The 27,471-nt window shown below is 38.9% G+C and overlaps 1 protein-coding gene across 4 annotated transcripts in view; it reads right to left on the bottom strand.

Moving 5' to 3' along the window:
- Window positions 1-27,122, bottom strand: part of RRM1 (ribonucleotide reductase catalytic subunit M1) — a 35,318-nt gene extending 8,196 nt beyond the window's left edge. Inside the window, exons 1-14 of one of the 4 annotated variants that reach the window (XM_060018391.1) lie at window positions 26,685-27,122; window positions 21,321-21,409; window positions 17,875-18,052; window positions 16,691-16,791; window positions 14,353-14,412; window positions 13,463-13,502; window positions 13,043-13,205; window positions 8,859-9,000; window positions 7,086-7,169; window positions 5,265-5,426; window positions 4,808-4,887; window positions 3,941-4,142; window positions 1,118-1,267; window positions 690-911 (exon numbers count right to left, since the gene is read on the bottom strand). In XM_060018391.1, the coding sequence (XP_059874374.1) occupies window positions 690-911; window positions 1,118-1,267; window positions 3,941-4,142; window positions 4,808-4,887; window positions 5,265-5,426; window positions 7,086-7,169; window positions 8,859-9,000; window positions 13,043-13,205; window positions 13,463-13,502; window positions 14,353-14,412; window positions 16,691-16,791; window positions 17,875-18,052; window positions 21,321-21,409; window positions 26,685-26,703 (1,692 nt within the window). In that variant the 5' untranslated portion in view covers window positions 26,704-27,122. Of the gene's footprint in view, window positions 1-689; window positions 912-1,117; window positions 1,268-3,940; window positions 4,143-4,807; window positions 4,888-5,264; window positions 5,427-7,085; window positions 7,170-8,858; window positions 9,001-13,042; window positions 13,206-13,462; window positions 13,503-14,352; window positions 14,413-16,690; window positions 16,792-17,874; window positions 18,053-21,320; window positions 21,410-25,297; window positions 25,318-26,291; window positions 26,419-26,684 lie in introns of those variants that run through there. The other 3 variants (XM_060018392.1, XM_060018393.1, XM_060018394.1) reach the window with 3 other exon arrangements.
- Between the last annotated feature and the right edge of the window lie 349 nt (window positions 27,123-27,471).

Genomic DNA, 27,471 nt, shown 5'->3' with positions numbered 1-27,471 from the left:
CCCTGGTAGTCTAGTGGTTAAGATTCAGCGCTTTCACTGTTGTGGGCCCTGGTTCGAACCTTGGTCGGAGAACTAAGATCCTGAAAGCTGCACATGGCGCGGCCAAAAAAGAAAAAAAAAACTAATACAGTTAGCATTCTTCTTACGTCATTTTAGCAATGATTAGTTTTAAACAGAGTATCCTTTTTACTCCAGAGGACAAAAAGACCATATGAGTTTACTCTGTCTGGTGTAACAAATTACCACAGATTTAGTGGCTTAAAATAAAAATTTATTCTCTCATAGTTCTCAAGGCCAGAAGCCCAAACTCATTACGTTGGGAAGGACTCACTCCCTCCACAGGCTGGAAGAGATTCTGTTCTTTGCCTCTCCAACTTCCAGTGGCTCTCAGTACTCCTGGGTTGCAGCTGCATCACTCCGATCTCTGCCTCTATGGTCGTGTTGCCTCCTCTTCTTCTCTGTGTCTCTTGTAAGGACAACTGTCACTGGATTTAGGGCCCACCTGGATAATCCAGGATAATCTCCTCATCTCAAATTCCTTAACAATATCTGTAAAGACCCTTTTTAAACCAAATAAGGTAACAGTCATAGGTTCCAGGCATTAGGATGTGAACATATCTTTTTGAAGGCTACCATTCAGCCTACCATAGGAACTCACAGGCAAAAAGAAACTTCAGGCATATACTTACTCCTTTGCTGACTGGAGAGCCCTCATAGGTTTCATATGGGCCATACTCCTTGGCCAATTCACAGCTGGCTTCCAAGGCTCCATAATAAATGGTTTCAAAGATCTGCTTATTCAATAATTGGGCCTCCGGACTCTCAAAAGGGTACCTCATCAGAATAAAAGCGTCTGCCAGACCTTGTACCCCAATTCCAATGGGGCGATGGCATCTATTTGATACGCTTGCCTTCGTGCCAACAGATTTAGAGAAGAGACAACATTAATGAACAGTAAAAGCAATATTCTGTAACAAATGACACACTCTCTCTCTTTATCTCAGTTTTCTCACACCATTCCAATGATAACCATTTAGACAATGACTAGAAGACTGTGATAAACTCCTTCCATCTTGGATTTCAATAATTACCAATAAGCAGAGAAATCTATTCATACCTCTGGGACAGGGTAGTAGTTAATATCAATAATTTTATTCAGGTTTCGGACAATGACTTTGGTGACTTCAGCCAACTTCATAAAGTCATATGTGTGTTCCGATGTAACATACATATTCAGGGCCAGGGAAGCCAAGTTACAAACTGCAACCTGGAATTCGGAAAAAAAGGGTCAAGAGTCACACGATTTTTATTTCTTCCACTGTGTCAATGACACTACTCTGTAAGCCTCTAACACTTGCTGACATTAAAATTTTAAATTTCTATTTTGACTCCTCCCTCTTCATCATTCACCAGTTCATTTCTAAATCCCAAAACCTATTCACATATGTGAACTGTACCACGCACCAGTGAAATAGGTAAGATGGGGAAAGAACCATATGCTTCATGGTACATGGCTCTACTACCAGACGTATGCCACATTGTGCTATAATTTTTTATATGTATCTGTCAGTAGATGTGCACTGTCCAATACAGCAGCCACTAGATTAAAACTAAATGAAATTTAAAATTCAGTTTCTCAATTGCACTAGTCACATTTCATGTGCTCAGTAGCCACCCAATACAGAACATTTCTATCACTGCAGAAAGTTCTTCCAAACTGCACGTCTACTTCACCCTCATTGAGACTCTGACAGCCCTTAACTCCTCTCACCTAGACTCCCTCATGCCCTTCACACCTACTCAATTTTACACATGTTGCCAAAGTACCCATTTTTAAAACATAGCTTGAATCATGTAAGCCTAATAAATGCTAGGGAGAAAAATAAGGCAGGAAAAGAAAACAGAGTCTTGGGGCTAAGGATGGAAGGAGTGCCTTTTTTTTTTTTTTTTTTGCGGTACGCAGGCCTCTCACTGTTGTGGCCTCTCCCACTGCGGAGCGCAGGCTCAGCGGCTATGGCTCACGGGCCCAGCCGCTCCGCAGCATGTGGGATCTTCCTGGACTGGGGTACGAACCCGTGTCCCCTGCATCGGCAGGCGGACTCTCAACCACCACGCCACCAGGGAAGCCCAGGAGTGCCATTTTTAAATAGAGTTGCCAAGGAAGATCTCACTGAGAATGGGATATATGAAGAAAGAACTGAAGAAGTCAGAAAGCAAGCCACATGGCTACCTGGGGAGAAGAGCATTTTAACATTCAAAAATCCTGAGACAGGAGTATGCTTCATATGTTTGAGAAACAGCAATAAAATTAGTAGAGCTGGAGCACAGTGAGGAAGGGGGAAAGTAAGAGCAGATGAGGTGGGATACTCAGTTGTGTAGGATCTCACAGGGCATTACAAGGACAGAAATGAGGTACTGATACATGCTACAGTATGGACAACTGACACAAAAGACCAAATATCATATGATTCCATTTACATGGAATATCTACAATAGACAAATCCAGAGACAGAAAATAGGTTAGCGGTGCCGGGGCCTGGGTGAAGAGGGGAACAGGGAGTGACTGCTAAAGGGTACAAGATTTCTTTCTGGGGTGATGAAAATGTTCTGGAATTAGTTATCAGTGATGGTTGCACAAACCAAACCAAAAACACTGAATTGTATACTTTAGAAGGGTGAAATTTATGGTATGTGAAATATATCTCAATTTAAAAAAAAAGGATGAACGAACTCTGGATGGGCTGGAAAATCAAAGACGAGTATTGTGCAGAGGAATGATATGATCTGATGTTTGTTTTAAGAAGGGTCATTTTATTCTCTATAATATAATCTATCTTGTATAATAGTCATGAGTATGTCAATTTCCTCCAACTAAATTGTAAGTTTCCAGAGGGCAGGGGCTGAGCCACATTCATTTGTATCTGAGAGCACTTAGTATAGTGTCTTACACATGGCTGGTGCTCAATAAACTTTGTTAAATTAAACTGCAACCTTAGCAGTATGTTCAATTCACTCACCATTTTCTTTCTGACTTTTCATTTGTCATGTTTTTTTTAGGTCCTAGAATTTGGGATGTGCTCCTTCCTCCGCATTTTCGTAGTTTACATCCAATATCCAAGCTGCCTGTCATCTGACTAATGCAACAATCTCCTTAAACTAACCTCCAGCCTCTTCTCACACTAAGCCATTCTATAACCAGAAGCAAGAGCCATCCTTCCTATCCTAGGGATGCCATTTTCCTTTCAGAAATCTACAAGGGCTTTCCTGCGTCTGAGACATGCCATCTTTCACATACTATCTCCCTTCCCCCAGTTGCAGCCATCTCTCCATACACCAAACCTTAATGTATTTGCTCCATCAAAACAAACAAACTTTTACACTCACTGCACAAAACCTATCCCTGTCTCTGATCTGTCATACAGGCAGTTCTTCCCAAATGGAAAGCTTTTCCATAAATTTCTTTTTAAAATATCCAAATCTATGTCTCATTTCTAGCCTTGCCTCTTCTGTGAATCACCTTAAAGATCTGAGATGAGAACTCTGTCTCACCATTCACTGAAAGGACTCTCTCATGCTTACATACTTTAAACTGAATGAGCACCCTAACACGTTACTGTGTTTGTCCTAACCCTAACCTAAATAACTATATATTGCTATTTTTCTCAAGTAAAGGTTATTACAACAATGTGTGTGAAATAAAAAATTGACAGTCTTTTCTACATGGCTCAGACTAAAAGATATTTAAGGGCACACATCACACCTCTTCCTTTATAATCTCTATTTTAGTGCCCTTCTGCTTACAGCAAGCTACGAAAACCCCCTTCACCCAACTTAAGGGAAATCATGTGAGGGAGTCACAAATAATTCACAAAGGGAGTCACAAATAAATCACTCCTAAGATTCTTCTCTCAGTACCTGAGGCAGAAGTTTTTCTACCTACCTCATCTTTGCTGGTATATTCTACTATTTCTGTGCACAGGTTGCTGCATTTGATCGTTCCTAGGTTCTGCTGGTTGCTCTTCCGATTACAGGAATCTTTGTAGAGCATGTACGGGGTACCTGTCTCTGTCTGAGACTCAATGATGGCATACCAAAGCTGCTGAGCTTTTACAACTTTGCGGAAACGACCCTCTTTCTCATAACTGAAAGGCAAAGCTAGTATTATTTTAATATTCCCTAAGGAAAATCTTTATTGCAGATAACATGAAGAGAAACACCAAAATATAAAATATTGAAAACTCTTAAATTTCTTACTAAGTTTTGCTAAGAGAAAGAAATTAGGAATATGATATTTATTTTACTATGGCTAAAGTCAATCCCACTAAATCAACAAAACCTTCCATAATAAAAAGGAACAAAACCTGAAGTACTCAAATTGTGCTACTGTGCTAAAGCAGTACTGTTGTGCTATTATTTAATGAACTATTGACATGTGTGTCCCAGTTGCCCTTGATTCCTGTGTACTACACAAAGCATAACTTGTTCTGTCAAATGTACTTTATGACAAAGCAAATTAATAACAACCCTGCTAAATAACTCTTTGCATTAATTTTTTAAAGGATCAATTAAAAAAACCTGAATACCTATTTACATGTCCCAAAGTTTCAAGAAAGAAGACAAACCAAAATTTTGGTGAAGATTCAGGAAGAAAACATGACCAAAATAAAATTATTAGTCACATTCTCTTCTAGATGCTTCTCAAGATTCCTAGAAACTGGCTAATGATTGACGTAGTTTTAAAATTTAGATCCTGTAAATAAAAGAAACACACAGTTAAAGCATTATTACTCTCATATTTTTCCCATACCTTTCATATAGCTTCTCAAATTCTTCTCCCCAGACCTCATCCAGACCAGGACACTCATTTGGACACATCAAAGACCAGTCCTGCAAAGGGAAGAAGAGTACCAACCATGAGAAACTTCAAATAACCAACCACACGTAGTCCATTAGGAACACTGCAAGGGATATTGTGGCTTCCATAGACTGTCTTAAAAATTTGCTTTAGAAATAATAATTTTAGGCTCAGGCCCAAACATCTAGTTTTGCATGTTTGTTCATGACCCTTCAACCATTTAGGTCAGATAGCATCTACTTTAGAGAATAAAAATCCAAGAAGGCAAGAACGGCATCTCTTAACTTGTTCAGCATGCCTTTCCATTGAATAACATATAGGTGGACTCTTCCTAAGCATGACTTAAGATGACTGAGGAGAAAACTTATATGAATCAAGTTGTTATCACTAACAAGTACCTATCTCTCACCTGATTAGTCTCCACTCGTTTCATGAAGAGATCCGGAATCCAAAGGGCAAAGAAAAGGTCCCTGGCACGCTGTTCTTCCTTTCCTGTGTTCTTCTTTAAATCAAGGAACTCAAAGATGTCTAAATGCCAAGGCTCCAGGTAAATAGCAAATGCCCCAGGTCGCTAATGGTAAACAAATCATCATTCTTCTCAGAAACAGAATAAAACAAAGAAACTTCATATTTTCCAAAGCACTTCAATAATATCTCCTTGGATCTTCACTACAATTAATGAATTAAATGAGATAATACAAATAAAAGTACTATAAAAATATAAAGTAGTAGTAGTTTTCTTACAATTCTAGCAGTAAAAAAGAGCATTTAACATAAAGAAAATGTGGAACAAGAAAGACTAAATAGGACTTCCCTGGTGGAGCAGCGGTTGAGAATCCACCTGCCAATGTAGGGTACAAGGGTTCAAGCCCTGGTCCGGGAAGATCCCACATGCCACAGAGCAACTAAGCTCGTGGGCCACAACTACTAGGAGCCTGCACTCTAGAGCCCGTGAGCCACAACTGTTGAGCCCGCGTGCTGCAACTACTGAAGCCCACGTGCCTGGAGCCCGTGCTCTGCAACAAGAGAAGCCACCGCAATGAGAAGCCCACGCACCTCAACAAAGGGTAGCCCCCACTCGCCGCAACTAGAGAAAGCCCTCGTGCAGCAACAAAGATCCAACTCAGGCAAAAATAAATAAATAAATTTATTTTAAAAATATAAGAAAAATAAAAGACTAAATAATTTATCCAAAATGACACAGTGAACTAGGGATGGAGCTTCCACTTCAGCAGTCGTCCAGCTCACTTTACACTATGTGACATGTATGCAAAGCCCAAAGAAAATCACTTTAACTTTGACAATAATGTTGTGCTCAAAGGGTCAAAAAGGTGGTATGTCTTATCAAGGTTCCCATAGATTTTTTTTTTTTTTTTTTTTTTTTTGCGGTACGCGGGCCTCTCACTGTTGTGGCCTCTCCCGTTGCAGAGCACAGGCTCCGGATGCGCAGGCTCAGTGGCCATGGCTCACGGGCCCAGCCGCTCCATGGCATATGTGGGATCTTCCCAGACCGGGGCACGAACCCGTGTCCCCTGCATTGGCAGGCGGACTCTCAACCACTGCGCCACCAGGAAAGCCCCCCCACCATAGATTTTTTTTTTAAGTGCATCAGAAGGAAATTCATAAACTAATAGGTGATTACTATGCCTACATATCCATAAAAGACAGGCTAGATAGTTGCAAACTATCCTGCTGATAACATTGGATAAATGATCCAATACTCTCGACTTTACTTTTCCCTCTATAAAATAGACAGAGTTTTGTTTTGTTTTTGTTTTCTTTTTTTAAAGAAAAACCTAGAAAACATATTACAACCCTTTTTCAAGGTTAGGTATCAATATGAATCACAACTTCAGAAATTCCTTGCAAATAAACTGTCATGTAAGACAGCTGACTCAATCACTGGCTGCCTGGAGCCAGGGATAAAGTATGTATTGGTGGGAGTGATGGGTGAGTAATACAAAGGTGCATGAGGAAACATGTTGGGGTTATGGAAATGTTCTATGTCTTGACTGGTGTGATTACACAAGTATATACATCTGTCAAAATCATCAAAATGTATACTTCAATTGTATACACTTAAAAGTAAAAATTATACTCATTAAATTGATCATAAAAGTGGAAAAAAGCAAAGTTGTTAGAAACATACACAATGAGCCATCTTATTATAAGCGTATATGAGAAAAGATTTTCAGTTCTGGTTTCTAGGACTTTCAGTAACAAAGCATACCTTGTTTCCACCTTGATCCACATATCGAGCTGTGTTGTTATATACTCTCAACATCGGTACAAGACCATTGGAATTGCCATTAGTCTGAAAGAGAAACTGAGGATAAAGGCATCTGGAGGAGAAATAGGGGGCTCAGCAAGAAAAAGAACAAAACGGTTCAACAGTGGACAAATTACTCTCTCCCAGTCTACAGTTTCATCTGCTCCCCATCTCTCCCTCTGCTTTAAAAACATAATGCCCAACATAAAATAAAATTTTGCTGAATAAATCGCAATTATGTATGAAGTTATTTCATGGCATCTCTAATTTACAATGAGAAATTACAAGTCAAAAGAATCCAAAATCAGGATAGCTAAATTTAAACCCCACACGTTCAAAAGGTCATTATATAAAGAAATACTTTGGGTAGAGTAAAAACGCTACTACAGTATCTTTTTCCCAAAAGAATTCAAGGCAATTTACAATAAGAATTATATGCAATGGATAAATCAAGACAATAAGGTAAATGGAGATTCTCAGCAATAAATGGATTCTAGAATGAAGATGAAAAAAATACATAAACTCTTAAGACTAAAAGATACCTCATCAAATTTTAAAAATAATCCTTCTAACCTCAAGGCAAGCCTTTAAACAACCTAGAAAGATAAGTGAGCAATGGCTCACCCTACTATTATGTAATGAACACCACGTAATGGAATGGTTTTCTTCTGGACTCTAACTTTATTCTATAGGGTTAGATATTTTCTTCACCTTACAGAGGAGGAAACAAACTCAGAGATGTAAAATAACTTGCACTAGGCCACACTACTAGTAATTAGTGAAGATAGGATTTAAATCCAGGACTTAACCAAAACGATTACCTTTTTTTTTCTTTTTTTTCCTAACTGAAGTATAGTTGATTTACAATAGTTAGTTTCAGGTGTACAGCACAGTGATTCAGCATTTTTGCATATTATACTCCATTATAGGTTATTACAGTATAATGGGTATAATTCCCTGTGCTATACAGTATATCCTGGTTGCTTATCTATTTTAATATATAGCAGTTTGTATCTGTTAATCCCATGCCCCTAATTTGTCCCTCCCCCCATCTCTCTCCCCTTCAGTAACCACAAGTTTGTTTTCTTTATCTGTGAGTCTGTTTCTGTATTGCATATACATCCAGTTGTATTATTTTTTAGATTCTACCCAAAACCATGATCTTGACTCCCAGTGAATAGTGAACTAGAAGAGATGAAATTTACCTCATTAAGTGACAATGTTTAAAGCTTGAATCTTGGCTCTATCACATATTAAGTGACTAATCTCTGGAAGTAATTTAGCTTTCTAAGCTTCAGCTTCCTCACTTACCAAATGAAGACTTTGTGGCTATACTCACAAAGTTGCTGTAAGGAATAAAGTTTACTGTATCTGTAATGATATCTATCTCATAAGGTTGCAGTAAGGGTTAAATATGTAATTCACATAAAACTTTTACAACGGATTCAGCATGTAGTGAGCAATGAATAATAATAATGCTATCATTATTGCTAAAATAAATCAGGATTCCAAAATCTGACCCTAGAGACCATCTAATCAACCTCTAATAAGACAGATGAAAATGAGACCAGAAGTGGTGAAATTACTCAGTCTAAGTCACACAGCCAGCAAGTAATTAACAGAGATCCAGGTCTCCCAAGCCCCAGCAAATGCCCTCTCAATCACAAGCCTGGTTGCTTACGGACCTGAATCCCCCTAAGCCTATACACTTTTAGTCACACAACAGACGCTTACCCCAGCAATGTAGCTGCCAGTAGCTCGAATACAACTCACAGCAACACCAATTCCCCCAGCCGACTTGGATATCAATGCACACTGCTTTAGAGTGTCATAAATACCTTCAATGCTATCATCTTTCATACTCAGAAGGAAACAGCTACAGGGGAAAAAAGTCACAACTCAGCAAGGAACCGAAGCAAAGCAGAATCAAAAAATGACTATATAATCCAAAGACAGTAAGTTAGGCAAATAAACAATTTGAAGCTTACAAAATTCCTAGGGGTTTTTAGAAGGAAAAACACAAAATAAAACTTTTTACTGGATATGACACAATAAGATATATCAACATATATTGTTTTAAAATCACCTTGCTGCCTACCCTAGATGCTAAGCCTGGAAGGAAGGCTTAAGAGATAAGTCTAAAAATATTAGCTTCCATGTTCACCAGACTGCAAATGTGCCATTATAACATTTTCTCATGTAAATTCCTAAGCATACATAACACCTTTTCAACCTATTGGTAAGCCAAGAAAAATCAAACATTTATGAAAAAAACCCCACCTATCCAATACTGAACCAAATTTGGTATGTCCATCAAAATTTAGCTTCCTTACAGTCTTTTTGAAGACAACCCTTCTACCTGTGCTTTGGATCTTATCCTCCTACCCCAGGAACCTTAGTCTTCCAATGATCCCTTCAGTAACTTAAATATTCAACCAATCAGACGGACTCTGTTGACTTTTTCTATTAGATATCCAGACATTCAGAAAGGCACAGAGAATAATATAACATATACTTTGTACTTAGCACCTACCTCAAGAAATAAGACACTACAAATATAACCTAATTACAATCATATACCATTTCCATGCCTTTCTACGTTCTTTTAGCATTGACATATGTTCCACATTTTTGAAATTTCTGGCTCCATCTTATCTCTCTGTAACCCACTTTTATTTAACTCAATACGGTGTTAGAGATTCATTCCTACTGATACATATAGGACTAGTTTATTTTCACTGCTGTAATCTATTCCATTGTATGAATATACCAATATATTTTGTCCATTTGCCTACTGGTGGACATTTGGATTACTTCCAATTTGTTTGCTATTCTAAACAATGCTGCTGTGAAAGTTCTTAAACGTATCTCCTTGTGCTTATGTCTAAGGATTTCTATAGGGTATAAACCCAGGAGAGGAATTTCTGGGTCAAAAGATATGCATGTGTTCCACTTTACTAAAGATTCTCCAAAGTGAATGGGTACGTATACTCCATCTAGCAATGCATGAGAGTTCCCTATGTTCCACACTCTTACCAATACTTACTATTATCAGCCTTTTAATTTGTATCAATCTGTTGGGTATGAAATATCTCATTATGATATTAACTTTCATTTTCTTAATCACCAGCAAAGTTTATCATCATCTCACGTGTTTATTAGCCAATCAGTTTCTTCTACAAATTAGCCCATGTTTCTATTTTGTTTTGTGTCTTTTTCTTATAATCCTTCAACAGTTAACATACATTGCAAATATCTTCTCCCAGTCTGAAACTATTTTCACTGTATTTGGTTCACAGAAGTTTTAAGTTTTAATGTAGTCAATTTTTCCTTATATTGTTTGCTTATTATATCTACTGTAAGAAATCCTTCACTACTCTGAGGTCATATATAATCTATCAAGATTTAGGTTGATAGTCATGATGTCTGCAGCTCACTTTCAAATGACTCAGCCAAAAAAAAAATTTTTTTAATTTTAAAGATAAAAATACATATATATGGCAAAATGTTAGTAAGTTTTTTATCTAGGCAGAAGTGAGTGCATGGGTGGAGTTCACTGTCCTTTTCTTTAAATTTTCTGAATGTTTGAAATTCATATTAAAAAGTTGAGGAGGAAAATATTTATTTTCTCTATATGTTCTTCTAAAAGATTTTACTTTCACATTCTCTTGAATTTATTTCTATATATGGCATGAAGAAGGGAAATCTAATTATACTTTTCCCCATAGGATAACCAATTTCCTTAGCACTGTTTTCCCAATGAAATGCAATGACACCCTGTTATTCATCAAGTTCCCATATAAGCCTGAATCTCTTTTTGAGCTCTCTGTTATGTTCCAGTGGCCAGAGCAGATACTATACTATCCCAGAGTAAATATCACAAAGTATGGTATTTACTCTGGGATAGACAAACCATGGGTTTATAGTGGTCTTGAAATCTGGTAGGACTTTTTCTTCAAAACTATCTTGTTATTTATATTAGTTTCCTGTAGCTGTCCTAACAAATACCACTAACTCAGTGGCTTAATATAGAAATTTATTCTCTCACAGTTCAGGAGGCCAGAAGTTCAACATCAGTTTCACTGGGTCAAAATTAAGAACATTCCTCCAGAGGCTCTAGGGGAGAATATATTCCTTGCCTCTTCCAGCTTCTGGTGGCTCCTTTGCTTGTAGCCACATCACTCCAATATCTGCCTCTATCTACACACTGCCTTCTTTTCTTCTGTATGTATCATATCTCCCTCAACCTCTCTCTTATAAGGATATTTTTATTGGATTCAGGGCCCACCTGAATAATTCAGGATAATCTCCTTATGTCAAGATCTTTCTTAATCATAACTGCAAAGACTCTTTTCCTTATAAAGTAACATTTACAGGTTCCAGGGATTAGGACCTGATATCTTTGAGCAGCACTAGATTATTCTTAGCATTTTGCTCTTCCATATAAACTTTAGAATCAGCATGTTGAAATTCTGACTGGAATTACACTGAAACTATAGATTAACTTGGAAAAAACTGACATTGTTACAATATTAAATCCATTTATGAATATAAGATCACTCTCCATTTATTTGTTTTTTAATGTCCTTCAATTACGTTTTAGAATTTTTTCCTCAAAAGCCTTACACAACTTTCATTAGATTTATTCTTGGGTACCTTCCAGTATTATGATATGTTTTAAACTTAAATCTTCTAACAGCTAAAATACAGAAACTCAACTGATTAATTTATGTCGAATTTACATCCAGATATTCTGCTGAAATCTCTTTTTAATTCTAATAATTTGTCTGTAGATGCTCTTCAGGAATCATTACAGTTTCGTTCCCTCATTTCCAATCTTTTTTTTTTCTTATCTTACAATGCTGGCTCAGGCCTCCACTAGAATGCTCAAAACAGAGGTCCAATAGATCTAAGTTTTTAGTGGATTATCTTTTACCAAATAAAGGAAGTTATTTTCTGTATCTATTTTGCTAGTTTTTTTATTATGAAAGTATTAAATGATATAAAATGTTAGTGCAATGAAGTACATTAATACACTTTTTGATGTTAGCATATCCTTGAGTTCCTTGGATAAAACAAACTTGCTTAGGGTGTATTAGTCTTTTTTTTACAAATTACCAGACTCTGTTCCAATGTTTCCTTTATCAGAAAATGGCACCATAATAAATCCTGTTACTCTACCCATAAACTCAGGAACCACTCTTGACTCATATCCAAATCATCAAATTCTATCAATTTTACCTCCCAAATCTCCTGAATTTGTCTATTTCTCTCAATCTCTACTTTCACCTCCCTAACCCAAAATACCATAATCTCTCATACAGACTACGATTAGAGTCCTCTAATTACTGTCAGTATTTACTTTTTAAAAAAAAACTTTATTGAGATATAATTCACATACCATACAATTCCCCATTTAAAGTGTACAATTAACGGTTTTTAGTATATTCGCAGAGTTGTACAACCATCACCACAACCATGTTTAAAATTTTATTATCGGCATTTGTCTCTCTTCAATTCATTTACCACACTGCAGTAAGAGAGCTTTCCAGAAAGTAAATCTCATTTAATCAGAACAGGAGCGATTAAATGTATATCAGGGCTTCCCTGGTGGCGCAGTGGTTGAGAGTCCGCCTGCCAATGCAGGGGACACAGGTTCGTGCCCCGGTCCAGGAGGATCCCACATGCCATGGAGCGGCTGGGCCCATGAGCCATGGCCGCTGAGCCTGCACGTTCAGAGCCTGTGCTCCGCAACAGGAGAGGCCACAACAGTAAGAGGCCCGCGTAACGCAAAAAAAAAAAAAAATGTATATCAAATTAATTTTTAAGTGATGAACTGCCTAGTTTCTTCAGGTCAAGGTTTATTTCCCTAGCAAAAGCATTTCAGAACATTAAAAGCGACTATAGATGACACATACCTAGAAAGTTGTGGGCGGTTGGTGCCAGCATTGAAGAGAGTGGGAGAGGCATGGGTAAACCACTTCTCAGAGAGAAGGTTGTATGTTTCAATAGCAGCATCAATATCTTCTTTGTGAATGCCCACAGATACCCTCATCAACATATGCTGTGGTCTTTCAGCCACTAAAAACAAAGGAGGAATTTTCACATAATGGGACATGTGAGAAAAACTAGGCTGACATATGTACTTGAGTCAAAAAAAGGAACACCAAAAGACAATTTTAAAAATTTTACACCAATAAGCAGCAAAATTATTCATAAACTAAACCTGAAGTTTAAAATGTTAGAGTTTAAATAGAAGTGCTAAGGCTAATAGCTCAAAGCTCTATTTTCAATATAATGAATAGAAAATGTACCACACAAACACATTCATGTCTCACCTTTTCCACTGATCTTCAACAAATAGGATCGCTCCAGCGTCTAGAAAAAGCAAAACAACAAAAAACTTCCAGGGCATAGTTTTTAAAGACATAGTAGATATACCATTCACAATAAGGCAATCTTTTTAAATCTTCTCCGTTTTCAATATAATCTTAAATGACAAGAATAGCATATTTCGTTTTACTAGCTTTAGCTTGGAACATTATCAATTGGCTATTTGTTTTGGAAAAGACTGCCTGAAAATTTCTGGAAAAAGCCAGCTCTATGTTAATATGTATAATGTTAATAGCAGATGTTGTAGTATTCATCACCACATCATAATGGCTAACATTTATGAAGTGCTTATAACAGGCTAGGCATTGACCAAAGTAACACACACACTCACTCCTCAAGAGAATTTGCTGTTGAAATTTTATTATTATCCCCATTCTAAAGATGTGGAAACTGAGGACAGAGAGATTAAGTATCTTGCTAATAAGAAATGGAGCAGAGATTTGAACCCAGGTGGTCTGACACCAACATTCATGTTCTCAATCACTACATAATACTGTTTATCAACACAAAAGTACCTAGAAAAGCACTTGGCACATAGTAGGAATTCAATAAACAGTTGTTGCATAAACAGTAGAATATGGAATCATTCTGGCAAATTACCTGCATAACTCCAAAGGTATCCAGAAGTAATATTTGGAAAACTTGAAAACTGCAAATGAATAAGCTGTCTTTCCTTAATTCAAACAACCACCACCACTCTAACCCCACTAATCCCACAGGTCCCCCAACTCCCAACAAATTACTACCTCTATAATTATATCACTAAAACATAAACAAAAACCTGTATTTCCTGATTCAAGGAGGAATTCCCACTCATTTGAAACCCATTATTTACCTTAAAGCCAAAGTAATTATAAGAGAAATCTCGGTCATAGATAATGGCAGAATTCAGGCGCTGGTGAAGGTAAAAAAAAAAATCCATAATTAAGATAATTAGATTTATTTTCACAAACTCTGGTATCTTTCAGCCCTGACTCCAGAACTAAAATCGACATAGAATATAAAAGAGATAACACTAAGTATTACTTAGTATAGAATAGAAATCCATACCTGATGTCAAGAAAAAAAAAATTATATAAATTGAGTATCCTAATTAGGTTTAAAAACATGTACATTAAAGGACTAGAAGAAAACATTTAAGTATAAGTTGTATATAAGTAAAAATACATATGTGACTTACCAAACTTTCCCTATTATGTTTACAGTACATCTCTGAAGAAGGAAAGAACATGAGCATGAAAGGGACTATATTATCACCCTTAAACATGTTTTTAGATTAGCTATTACTCCAAAAGTATCGGAGCCATATAATTAATAATATGTATTTTTATCTTCCATTTTAAACTGCACATAACAATATATAAGATAAATAATTACGTTAATTCTAAGGCTCATCAAATCCACGGTCCTTTAACAGGTTTCAAACAAACTACTGCTGTGACAGTAATATTTTAAAGCAGAACTGGCCATTGTTACAGGCTTTTGTAGGCTATAGAGCCATTTAAAGAAAACAAGCAATTAGGCACAAATAATCATTTTGGATAGAGAAATGTGGAGCCAGTCTTTCAAAATACTATCAGTATTTCCATATAAGGATCCATGTCCAAGGACTTGAAAAATCTATACAAAACTCTTCCCTACTAAGTCCATGCGCCATAACTACCGAGCCCGCGCTCTAGAGCCCGAGAAATACTGCTTTACACAGTATATTTCAACATTTTCCAAATTCCATTCATTCAGGTATCATCTCATCTCCATGATTTGTGTTAACTACCATCCATTCTATTAAGACTTTCATTCTCACTTTTTTTTACTTTAATAAGTTTATTTGAAAAAGAAACTTGTGGGAATTCCCTGGCAGTCCAGCGGTTACGACGCTATGCTTTCACTGCCGGGTTCAATCCCTGGTAGAGGAACTAAGATCCCACAAGCTGCAGGACGTTGCCAAAAAAAAGAAAGAAACTTGTATGTTGATTCCATAAGTGGAAGACTAGTATAAGTTGTCATAAAATGAAAACCATAATAGGGAGGGAGGGAGGGAGACGCAAGAGGGAAGAGATATGGAGACATAAGTATATGTATAATTGATTCACTTTGTTATAAAGCAGAAACTAACACACCATTGTAAAGCAATTATACTCCAATAAAGATGTAAAAAAGAAAAACAAAACTCTTCCCTTCCTCTTAAATTTTTAAGGGCATCTTTGTTGCCAAAGACAGGTAGGGGTCTTGCATGAAAAATGGAGAACTGAAATACTTGATTATCAATATTTATTTTTTAGATACAGGTTTCTGCTGTCGTCATTTTATTTTTGTTTTTCACCTGTCTTCAAGATTACACATATGAACAACACACAACTCAGTTTTCCCTCAGTCTCTTTAACATCAGATACATATTTAGAGACAGCCGACTAATCATTCTATTACCTACAGTTAAAAGTGGTTTCTAACCTGTGCAGATATCCATGGTAAATAAATCCTGTGTGCAAAAGGGCTGGCTGGACCTACCCATCTTTTCCCTTCTGTTCTTTGGGATGTAGTAAAGAAAGGGGTTGAAACACAAATGGATAATTTTTAAGCTGCTGAGCAAGATCTTTCAAAATTTTACCTGAACCACCCTTTTGGAAGTCAGTTTAGCAATGTCTACTAAAATTTTAAATGTACATACTCTTTGGCTCAGCAATTCCACTTAAGGAATTTACCTTACCGATACACTCATCTACAAGTAAAGCGCTACCATACAAGGATATTCACTGCAGTGAAAAATGGGAAACAAATATTCATCACTAGAGCAATTCTTACATATATGTATAATGATGATACAGCTACAGAATGGAATTCTATGCAGGTAATTCATAAATGCTAATAAAGAACTATCTCTAAGATACACTTGCAAGTGAAAAAGTAACAGAAAGAATAGTATGCACAGTACACTACCACTAAAAGGAAAAATAAAGGTACACATACGTGTATTATAGAACAGCTCTGGAAAACTACATTTTAAAATGACAAAATGTTGCTGTTTCTAGAGAGGAAAACTAGGATTCAGAGAAGCAGAAAGAATTATTTTTTACCTCTATCTCTTGTAGTGTTTAAATTTTTTAAAATGCGCTTATTGTCTTAAAAAAAAAGAATCTATAAAAAATTTTTCACCAGAAAAGCATTATACATACATCTTTATTGGCCAAAACAATATCCACTGTTGACTTGGCCACCATGGGAGAGTGCTTGCCATTATGTGGATTTATGTAGTTGAAGAGGTCTTCCATTACATCTAAAAACAAAACAACAGAAAATTAAAATATCAAAATCACTTAACAGCTAATTCAATCTTCAGGTAACAGTTTAAAACAGTGGTTCTCAACCGTTTTTCATCCCAACCCACCTTAGTACCTAGCACAGAAAGTGCTCAATGAACATACACACGTCTAATAAATATATAAGGAAATATATATATTTATAAGCTAAATCTTCCAGAGTTAGAGTGAGCATAGGCTCCTGTAGTTTGAAAAAGACTGCCAGATGATTCTGACATATAACCCCATTGAGAATTACTGGTTGAAAATAAAGAAAAACAGAAATTACAACCTCTTCTCAAGTTTTTTTTATCCTAACAAAACAGACACTCAACTTAAAATTCAAAACCTATCATCCCAGGCATTTTACTTCTATAAATGCACATTTAGTAATAAGCCCTCTCTCTTCCAGACATCACAGCAGTATTTAGTCCTCTGCATTTATACATATAATACACATATACACAAAGCTGGCATTCTGACTGAATTTGACTTGAATCCATAGTCAATTTCGGGAGAACTGATATCTTTACAATAAATCTACTGAAGAGTGAGATAGAATGTTTAAGTCCCCATATAACAGATCTCGAATTGAAAGCTGAAAGATTTCTACTCTCAGTCTACCAGCTGACTTCTTATATACCACTTTTTATATACCTAACAAATTATTTAACCTTCCTTTGCCCACATTCCCTGAGCTATAAAATGGGAGTGCTGACTAATGGTGACAAAAGACTGACTGTAACACTTTGTTTAACCCAGAAATTATCAATAAATATTATTCTTTTTTCCAACCACACCACCACCAAGCATCTAAAGATGCGTTTCAAAAAAAAAAAAGAAACAAAAAGATAAAGAAAAGTAGCCATTGACCCTTCCAAGCAGCAGGTCAGCAGCATGGAGAAATAGGAAGTTCTAGTCTCCCTCTGCCACTAACCTGCACACTTTGCTTTTTTAAACAAGATGGAATTTCTCTTTTTGACACTCAAGGTTTCATTCTAGTACACTTATAAATTTTCTGAGAATACTAAATTCTTTCTAACTTTTTCCTCTAGACTCACCACTGAATACTTTCTTTGTTTCTTTGTGCAAGTTAGAGACGGCAATCCTTGCTGCCAGGATGGCATAGTCAGGGTGCTTAGTAGTCAAGGTCGCAGCTGTTTCAGCAGCCAAAGTATCTAGTTCCACAGTAGTGACCCCACTGTATAAGCCTTGGATTACTTTCATGGTGATCTGAGCCTGTAAAAGCAAAACCAAGAATTACTTGTGCTTTCCCAAGAACCAACAGCTTCCTTAAGAGAGCCATGAAGAAAACAACCAATTTATATCAAAATAAAAGACAACTTCCTTTTATGAAAAATTATCTTTCAGAATGGTGGGCTGTGGAAAATTTAGTAATGAGAATTCATAAGCCAATAGAGCTGCTAGAAAATGCATACTACATATACAATGAAGAAGTGTGGGACGAAAGAAAGAGAGAAAGAGAAAGAAAGAAAGCGGGGGGAGGAAGGGAGGAAGGAAGGAAGTTAGTTTTAAAATCTAAGTAGAGCTTTTACAGAGATTAACAGTCACACAGGGAAACAGCTGAAAACAGACCAATGATTCTATAATTATTTCCCCATCTTTCATTCAAATTCTCTCTATATAATCAGGGTTCACGCTACATACTTACCCATTTTGCCCCAATTCTACCTAAGGACAAGTACGGGAAAGCAAATGAATCAAACTTTAATCATTCCAATGAAAGGAGATGAAGATATAAGTTAGAGTTGGGGCTGAGTCATCAAATAATTTAATGGCTACTCCCTCTTTAACATTTCACAAATTACAAAATATCTCAACTTTCATGATCTTCTCTGACATTTCACAATTACCTGTGAGATGGGTATATAACTTTCACCACTTTACATGAGGAACCAGGTTACTGGGACTTGCCCAAGCTTTACTATCTAAGCCTTCTGGCTCCACATCCCATTCAACCTCAATGCATTTCACTGTTTTCAAGACCGTACTGTAAGAGATACCCCTCTTTAAAACACACGATGCTAACACACATATATATGGAATCTAAAAAAAAGAAGGTTATGAAGAACCTAGGGTCAGGACAGGAATAAAGACGCAGACCTACTAGAGAATGGACTTGAGGACACAGGGAGGGGGAAGGGTAAGCTGGGACAAAGTGAGAGCGTGGCATGGACATATATACACTACCAAATGCAAAATAGATAGCTAGTGGGAAGCAGCCGCCTAGCACAGGGAGATCAGCTTGGTGCTTTGTGACCACCTAGAGGGGTGGGATAGGGAGGGTGGGAGGGGGGGAGACGCAAGAGGGAAGAGATATGGGGATATATGTATATGTATAGCTGATTCACTTTGTTATAAAGCAGAAACACACCATTGTAAAGCAATTATACTCCAATAAAGATGTTAAAGAATAAATAAATACATAGATAAATAAAACACACAATGCACAAGTCAAGAAAGACAAATTCGGGGCTTCCCTGGTGGCACAGTGTTTGAGAGTCCGCCTGCCAATGCAGGGGACATGGGTTCGTGCCCCGGTCCGGGAGGACCCCACATGCCGCGGAGCAGTGGGGCCCGTGAACCATGGCCACTGAGCCTGTGCATCCGGAGCCTGTGATCCGCAACGGGAGAGGCCACAGCAGTGAGAGGCCCACGTACCGAAAAAAAAAAAAAAAAAAAAGACAAATTCCATGTTGTATATATGTATGTGTTTACTGAATCTTTAAAAAAAAAAAAAGATTAGGGAATTTCCCAGTGGTCCAGTGGCTGTGTCTCCAAGCTTCCACTGCAGGGGGCACGGGTTCAATCTCTGGTCGGGGAACTAAGATCCCACAAGCCATGCAGCCAAAAAAAAAAAAAAAAAAAAAAAAAAAAAAAAAACAGATTAATCCAACAGAAAATGAATGCCATTTCCCAGTTGACAAAAGCATGCCCCCTCAAAAAAAAGTGTATAATTACTAGTTTAAAATCTATTCCAATTAAATTTCAGACCTAAGCTCAGGTTGCTCCTTTCTTCTCAGATCCAACAATTAACTCATGTTCAGTAAAAGAGTAGTGAAGTCTTCTAAATGATTTCTGGTGCTACGTGGCAAGTAATCAGAACTCAGAATAAAATAACGTCTGTGTGCTAATAACCATGCCAGATCTAAAAACACGTAGACTTTTTCAACTAAATCTACCCTAGAAAGCTCGAGTCAGCTCTAGCACACCTGCACTCTGAAATGTGTGCATGAGGCAATAGAACACCTACGAGTCAAGACACCTAAGTTCTTCTTCCTACACTCCCACGCACTTGTACAAGTCACTCCCCTTCACTTTGGACCTTTCTTATCTATAAAACAAGGAAGATGAAATACGATGATCTCTCAGGTTCGTTCCAACTCTAATATTCTACTATTCTAATTATTGTCTAGATTTCTAAATGTAAAAGGGAATTTATAATAAGCATATTTTAAAGCTGTATAAAATTATTTTCTTTTGACCATTTTGGTCAATTCAATATTTATTGAGCATCTAATTATATATGTGTTAAGCATTGTGGATATCACAAGAACAAGATACAGGCCTCCCCAGCAACTCTCGGGGAGGACAGAGACATATAATTAATTTCTATACTAGGTGGTTAATGCTATGAGGCCAGCACAAGTGCTAGAGTAGGACAGATAAAATACCTAAATAAGGAGGGGGCAGTATGGGTTTAAAAAAAAGAAGGTTCTTAGAGACTCCGTTTAGTAAGATCATTTTGAAAGCCATGTGGAAGATGTATTTGAAGACGGCAAGATGAGAGGAAGACCAGGAGAACACTTCAGAGACCACTACAGATAGCAGTCTAGATAAGGGATGCTGAGGGTCTAGAGTAGAGGAGTTATAGAAAGAGAAAAGCACAGCAACTTGCTTATGAATAGCTGGCTCTCCTTAATTTAAAAGCTGGCCATGAAATCTATTTTATATTACTTTATATTACTTTAATGTATTCTTTCTACATAGATAACAGAAAAGCAAATTTCCAACCAGTTTCTACCCAAATGACCACAATTCCAAAACAAGTTTTTCCACTTATGAATAAAATAATTTGCTCAAAGAACTCTCTAATATGAAATGTTAATGTCAAGTTTTCCTCTTTGCTCACTTTTATAGCTCTCTGAAAAGTCAGAACTCACAGCACGGAACAAGATTTAGAAAAAAAGTTTTGTTTTGTTTCGTTTTGTCTGTTTTATTTTTTTTGCCACGCCACACGGCTTGAGGGATCTTACTTCCCCGACCAGGGATCAAACCCAGGCCATGGCAGTGAAAGCACCATGTCCTAACCACTGGACCGCTAGGGAATTCCCAGGAAAAAAGAAAGTTTTAAGCAATAAATTCACATTTTATATCCAAGGCCAAACCAAAATATAGAGCAAGTGAGTGAAGGGCCAGAGATAAGAGACAAGTAAAAAGAAGCGCATGAAGCAAGGAACCCAAGATATAAAGCCCATTTACTTACAGGATCAACAAAGTCCATATTGAGTCCATAACAAAGCTTCTGGATTCGAGATGTAATTTTGTCAAACATAACTCGCTCTTGGCGGCCATCTAAAGAATCAAACCATAGATTCATGTTAGCACTTATTAAGATAGCAATGTCAAAGAATCAAACGTAATCAGCATGTAAACTTTTTAAATTGGCCAACATGAAATGCAATTTCATAGATAAAAGATTCAGACCCCCAATAGTTCATCGAGAGATTATTTTTTCATCTTCAAAAAGTAGGGATTCTATACTGATTCTTCCCTTACATTATACATCAGATGGATTCTTGCAATAAATTTCCCTACCCCACCTTGTCCAAATGACAGGCAGAATTATTCTTTAAAACTTAAGTCAAAATCATATCACTACCCACCGCCGCCCAATAGAGGTTTATCATCTCCTTCAGAATCAAGTCAAAATCATTACAACAGTCCACAGACTCCTATACAACCTGCCTTGTGTGCCCCCTTTCCCAACTTCATCTCCTACTCTCCCACCTTCCTCACTCACCATACCCCGCAACCCTGGCTCCTTGCTATCTATACCTCTTTTAGGTCTTTGCTCAATGTCACCTTCTCAATAAGGCTTTCCCAGATCACTCTATTTTAAACTGCAATGCCCCAAACACAGCCTTGCTCCTCTTTATGCTCCTTCTATGCTTTATTTTTCTCTATAGCACTTATGGTCATCTGACATACTCTATGTTTTACTTACGTATTTGTTTATTGTGTGGCTCTCCACATCCACTAGAATACAATTTCCAAAAAGAAAAAGATTTTGTCACGGTTTATGTACCAATGTATTCCCCAGTGCCCAGACCAAAGACCAAGGCCTACCACATAGTAGGGACTCAAATATTTATTGAATGCTAAATGATTTATTAACCTGTCGCCATTCTAACATCTTCATGATAAATTTGGCTTACATACTCTCCTAGAGTAATTAATGATTTTGAATTTACTTCACACCATGTGAAGAAGTACTTCTTTCTATTTGTAACTCAAAACAATCTTCCAGAGGCAACCTCTTAGTTTTTATTTTGGAGATACGGAAGCATATACATATGGATCTCATCCAGTTAGTCCTTTTATGGTTTTGGACTTAGATCCTATTGCTCTTTGCTCTTCCTAACAAAAAGTCCTGGCTGGCCCAAGGACGTTCTCAAATGTTTGATAAAGAATAAATAAACAGTAAGATACCACTAGTAACCCATCACCAATAGAACAAGTTAGTTTCTCTTAAACACTGATATATTAACTAAGATAGCCCTTCTCTTTCTGATCACCACTGTGACCTCCTTTTCTAACCAGACGCACATATGCCAGTGTTTAACTCTGGAATACAGTTAATTAGCTGGCCTACACTGGGACTGAGCCCTCAATGCTCTACCAGCTGGTTAGGCAGACAGGTGACCACAAGGCAATATTAGCAAACTGAGAATCTGCAGCTGCCAAATTAATCAGGAAACTGACAGAAAGTACAATGGCAACTGTCTTAATTCACACTGGAAAGTGGAGGCACACTAAGGGGCTGAAGGACCAATGATCCACTGTTCTCTAGCCTATCATTCCTCTTGGTCACTTTTTTCAACCCACATGTTGATTTTATCATATCACTAATCCCTGCTTAAATTATTATCCTCTCAAACAAGGCCTTCCTTAATTTGGTACCACATCTCCTCTACTGTTCCTTGTGAAATAGCCTAAGTCCCAACAGGGCCTCCCATTCCCACATCCATATCACTGCTTATACCTTACTCTGCCTAAAAGTCCCTCTTCCACCTTTCCATACGTCTAACACTCCTCCTCACTATTCAACTCTCACCACATCCATGAAACCTGCCCCAACAACTGTAACCCACATTGACCTCTTCTTCCTGTGAAATCCTCTAGAACACTAATTGTCTGATTTCCTCTTGGTGTAAGCTGTCTTTTTTAATTCCTCTCTCTTCAGGAAGACTTTGCTAATACTGTAAGACCAAGGATGTGTCTCTTCTACAAGATATGAACTTTCTATTCCCTCTACCTGCAACGTTCAGCCCACGGACCTTCACATAGCTGACTCTTAGTATTATTCAGGGCTCAGATCAAATGTCAGCTCCCTCCCTGAGGGTACAAACCAAGATTACTTTCTCATTCATCTTTATCACATTACCCTGTTTTACTACCATCATCTCACTAACCACTATCTGGAATTAACTGATTCTTACATGTTTACTTGTTTCTTATATACACTTAACTACTGTCACTCACCGCAGAATGTAAACTCCAATGAGAAAAGGGATTTAGCTTGTTTTGTTCACTGCTGAATCCCCAGTACCTAAAACAGTTCCTGGCATAAAGAGATGCTGAATACAGTCAGCCCTCTGTATCCATGGGTTCCACATGAACAGATTCAACCAACCGTGGATCATGTACAATTTACGATCCGCAGTTGGTTGGAGCCCTGGATGGGGAACTGGAACTCAGATGCAAAACCCACCGAGGCCGAGGGACTACTATGGGACTTGAGCATACACGGATTTTGGTATCCACAGCAGGTCCTGGAACCAAATGCCCATGGATACTGAGGAATGACTGTAAATACCTTCTGAATAATTGAATGAATGGGCTTCTATAGCCTATACTTTACCTATTAGAATATTGAACATATTTTATTATATTATTGTTCTCGTCTATCTTTCTCAATTGATTGTAAAGATTTTTGAAAACAAGACCTATGTCTGCCTACTCACCACTGTAACCTCAGTGCCCAGCACAGTATCCACACAGATCTGTAAAATATAGTAACACAGTGGGCTGTAAAGGGAATTAGAAAGGATGGGAGGGAGGAAGGGAGAAGAGAGGGAGGGATAGACAAAGGATATGGAATAGAAGAGATTATCAGAGGGCAAACAGATGCTTTAAAAGGTATTATTGCAAACTTTTGTTTCAGTTTTATGTAAATATTTACATATACGTGTGTGTGTGTGTGTGTGTGTGTGTGTGTGTACTCAGTCATGATGTAAAATGCAAAGTTTTGAAAACACTATACTAAAGTCCAAAGCACACTTTTCAACTCAGCTACACTGCATTTGTTCCATTGGTTCTCAACTTTTTTTTTTTTAACCTTAATCTCCTTGAGCAATACGATACTGTCCCACCAAGAAAAATAGCCCAAGACAGCAGATGAGAAAAACTCATCTACTATTCCCTTCTGTTATCTAACAATTTTCATATGGATTATTCCTGCATCCCTAACAGCCCTAAGATCATGGAAGATGGAGATGCCTTCTCCCTCTATTATTTCCCTCATGGTGCTAAGCAAGATATTAGCACATTCAGTAATACTTTAGGTAGGCTGCTAGTTGCCCTCCTGAATAATCACATTAAGATTAACAAAACCTACATGAGTTAGTCTGCTACTATACTATCATGCCAGAAATGGGGGGGGGGGGTGGATACCCTAAGCAAATTAAAGATCAAAAATAAAATAAAGAAACAAATCTAAGTACAATGTTGTATATTAACAAGCCTTTACAGATGAACCAGTTTGCAAGGCAGAAATAGAGACACAGAGGTAGGGAATAAACCTATGGACAACAAGGGAGGAAAGCGCTGGGGGGCGGGGTGTGTGTGTGAATTGGGAGACTGGGATTGACATATATACACTAATATGTATAAAATAGATAACTAAATAAAAAAGAAAAGAAAAGAAAAGAAAAAACAAGGCTGGCAGAGTCTAGCAGCAAACCATCTGGATCATATTAGGTTCTCTGAAGGAATGAGAAACAAAATAAGACCTGCCTTTTGTTTGTTGTAGATAGTACTTTTTAAACCACAGTATTCGAAAGTGGACCCAAAAGGTTAAAAATGCAACACAGAGGTGTTACCCACTCCAGAGATCTAAGTCCACAAGTTGTCAATTCATCTGTTACAGATTTATCATAAGGGCTCCTCATACTTACATACCTTTTTCTAAAGGTCTAAAAAACTGAATGCTCCTCTCTCATTCACAGGTATGGACCAATAAAAGTGCACTATGTATTTTGATCTTTGGTCTCATCAGCTAAAACGGGAGACTTGGGAAATTCAGAGAATGATGTTCTAAAGATACTGATGCCAGGAAGGTCCACCCCTGTCCATCTCTCAGCTGTACGCCACCTAGTTACAACCAAATCAACTACCTGCCTACTCACAACACTCATGATATCCTATATTTTAAAATAATTATTCTCATCCACTCATGAATGAGCATCTATATTCATGGCAGGTCCTGTGCTAACTGTGGGCATAAAGTCCTCATCTTTGAAACACTCACAGCCTAGTGGACAAAACAATCAGTCAATCAGTGTTCACTAAGTGCCTACAATTTTGAAATAACTTCTTTGCTTCAACAGAGGCAAGTAGAGTCGACTCAAAACGTGTTCGTACCTGTCCCATATGGTTCTCTGTTAAGAGTATGTTTTGCTCTTGTTTTTCCAACCTGATTAAATCTTTTCCGGAGGCGAGTCTGTCTCCTCTTATAATTAATTTCACAGAATCAAGCAAAGGACTGACACAAAGGAAGGTACTCAGCAAGCCTAACGGGAAATAAGTGTTGAGGAAGAACACAAGTCCCTGGCCCTTCCCGGTCCCCCACGCCGCCAGAAGATGTCTTGGCCACCCTACTCTAATTCCATATCTCTTCCCATCAAGGGTAAGGCCAGCCAGTCCCGATCCCAAACTCCTCTGGGACCACTCCTGGGGCAAACGGCAACACATCCCTCACGAAGGGCAAACTCCGTGGAGATGTCTGTATCTGAGCCTGACGTTTTTCACCCCACAAAGGAGCGCAGGAAGCTGCTAGGTGCCCGTGTAGGGTGCAGAGCCCCTGCTTCACTAGATCCCCCCGTGCCTAGGACAGGTGACCAAGCCTTTCAAATAAAACTCTGTTGTTCGCTATGGGTTCGAAGCCTGGCCTCACCAGCATCGAACCGGGTGACCGTGCAGTCTCCGCACCTCTCTCTGCGCTTCAGTATATTCACCCGCGAGGCGGACCCAATAACCCCTACCTCAGGGGCTCCCGGTGAGGAATCTAGTACCGCCTGCAAAGAGCTGTGCGCGCACAGCTACTATTCGCTAAAGGGAAGGTGTTACCCTTTCGACATGCGGCCGGATGGCAGAGCCAAGGGGCGCAGACTAAAGGTCAGAGGGGGGTTGGGGACAGACTGACGAAAGGGCAGGAGGCCGAGAAGGTGACAGGGCGGGAAGCTGCCGCCGGCAGCGCGGGAAGCGGCGGAGGCGGGCGGGCGCGGCTAACTGCTAGGGCGGCGGCAGCCCGCGTACCTCCCCCACCGCCCCCTCCCCGGCGTCTCACCTCGCTTGATAACATGCATCGCAGCTAGTGGCTGAGGCGCCGAGGGATGCGAGACGCGGCTGCAGCTCTGACGCGCCGGCAGGATCGAGAAGGTGGCAGAGTGCGGGAGGTCAGGCTCGAGGGGTTGCTCGGGTGCAGGGCCTGGCGTTAGGGCCAGAGCGCACTTTCCCTCCACAGAACAGGGCAAGGCAATCCGAATCCTCTTCCCGCTCCCGCCAGCCGCAACGCAAAAGGGGCGCGACAGAGCTCGCAGGAAGTTATGCGATGCCGCCAGCGCCGCGACCGGCGGGCAGGCCTAGCGTAAGAGAGTCGTTCCCACAGCCGCCATGTTGAGTGTGGGCAGGGCCCAGGAGACGGCGCCTCTCCCACGGTCGTGTTAGGTGTGGGTGCGCCCGGCGGGAACGCCGCTCTTCGGCCGCCATGTTGGGTGTGGGCAAAGCCCTATCTGGGGCTCCGCGGCAGGACGTAGCGCGCAGAGGCAGGCCAGGCGTGGCTCCGCCTCTCTTGCCGGCAGGCCCCGCGGAAGTCAGGGCGGTTCGAGTATTTTTGAAATAGCAAAACCCCAACCGTCCGCTTTTTCTTGTCTTGAAGACTGTTACGTGATGATAACCCAAGACTGCCGTCCGAACTGAGCTCTAGCCTGAGATCCGCAGCCGGAGGGCCCCAGGGCCCTTCGGGCGGCCTGAAATCTCGCACTCAAGTCAGGTTGGAAGAGAGCCTTGCTAGGCCAGGGGCCTTTGGAGTTTATCTTGACGGAAATGGGAACGAGCCCTGGCAGAGTTTTGAG

This window comes from Delphinus delphis, chromosome 8 (assembly GCF_949987515.2).
Source record: "Delphinus delphis chromosome 8, mDelDel1.2, whole genome shotgun sequence".
In the NCBI taxonomy this organism is placed as follows: domain Eukaryota; kingdom Metazoa; phylum Chordata; class Mammalia; order Artiodactyla; family Delphinidae; genus Delphinus; species Delphinus delphis.
This window is presented reverse-complemented; position numbering and strand designations above follow the sequence as displayed.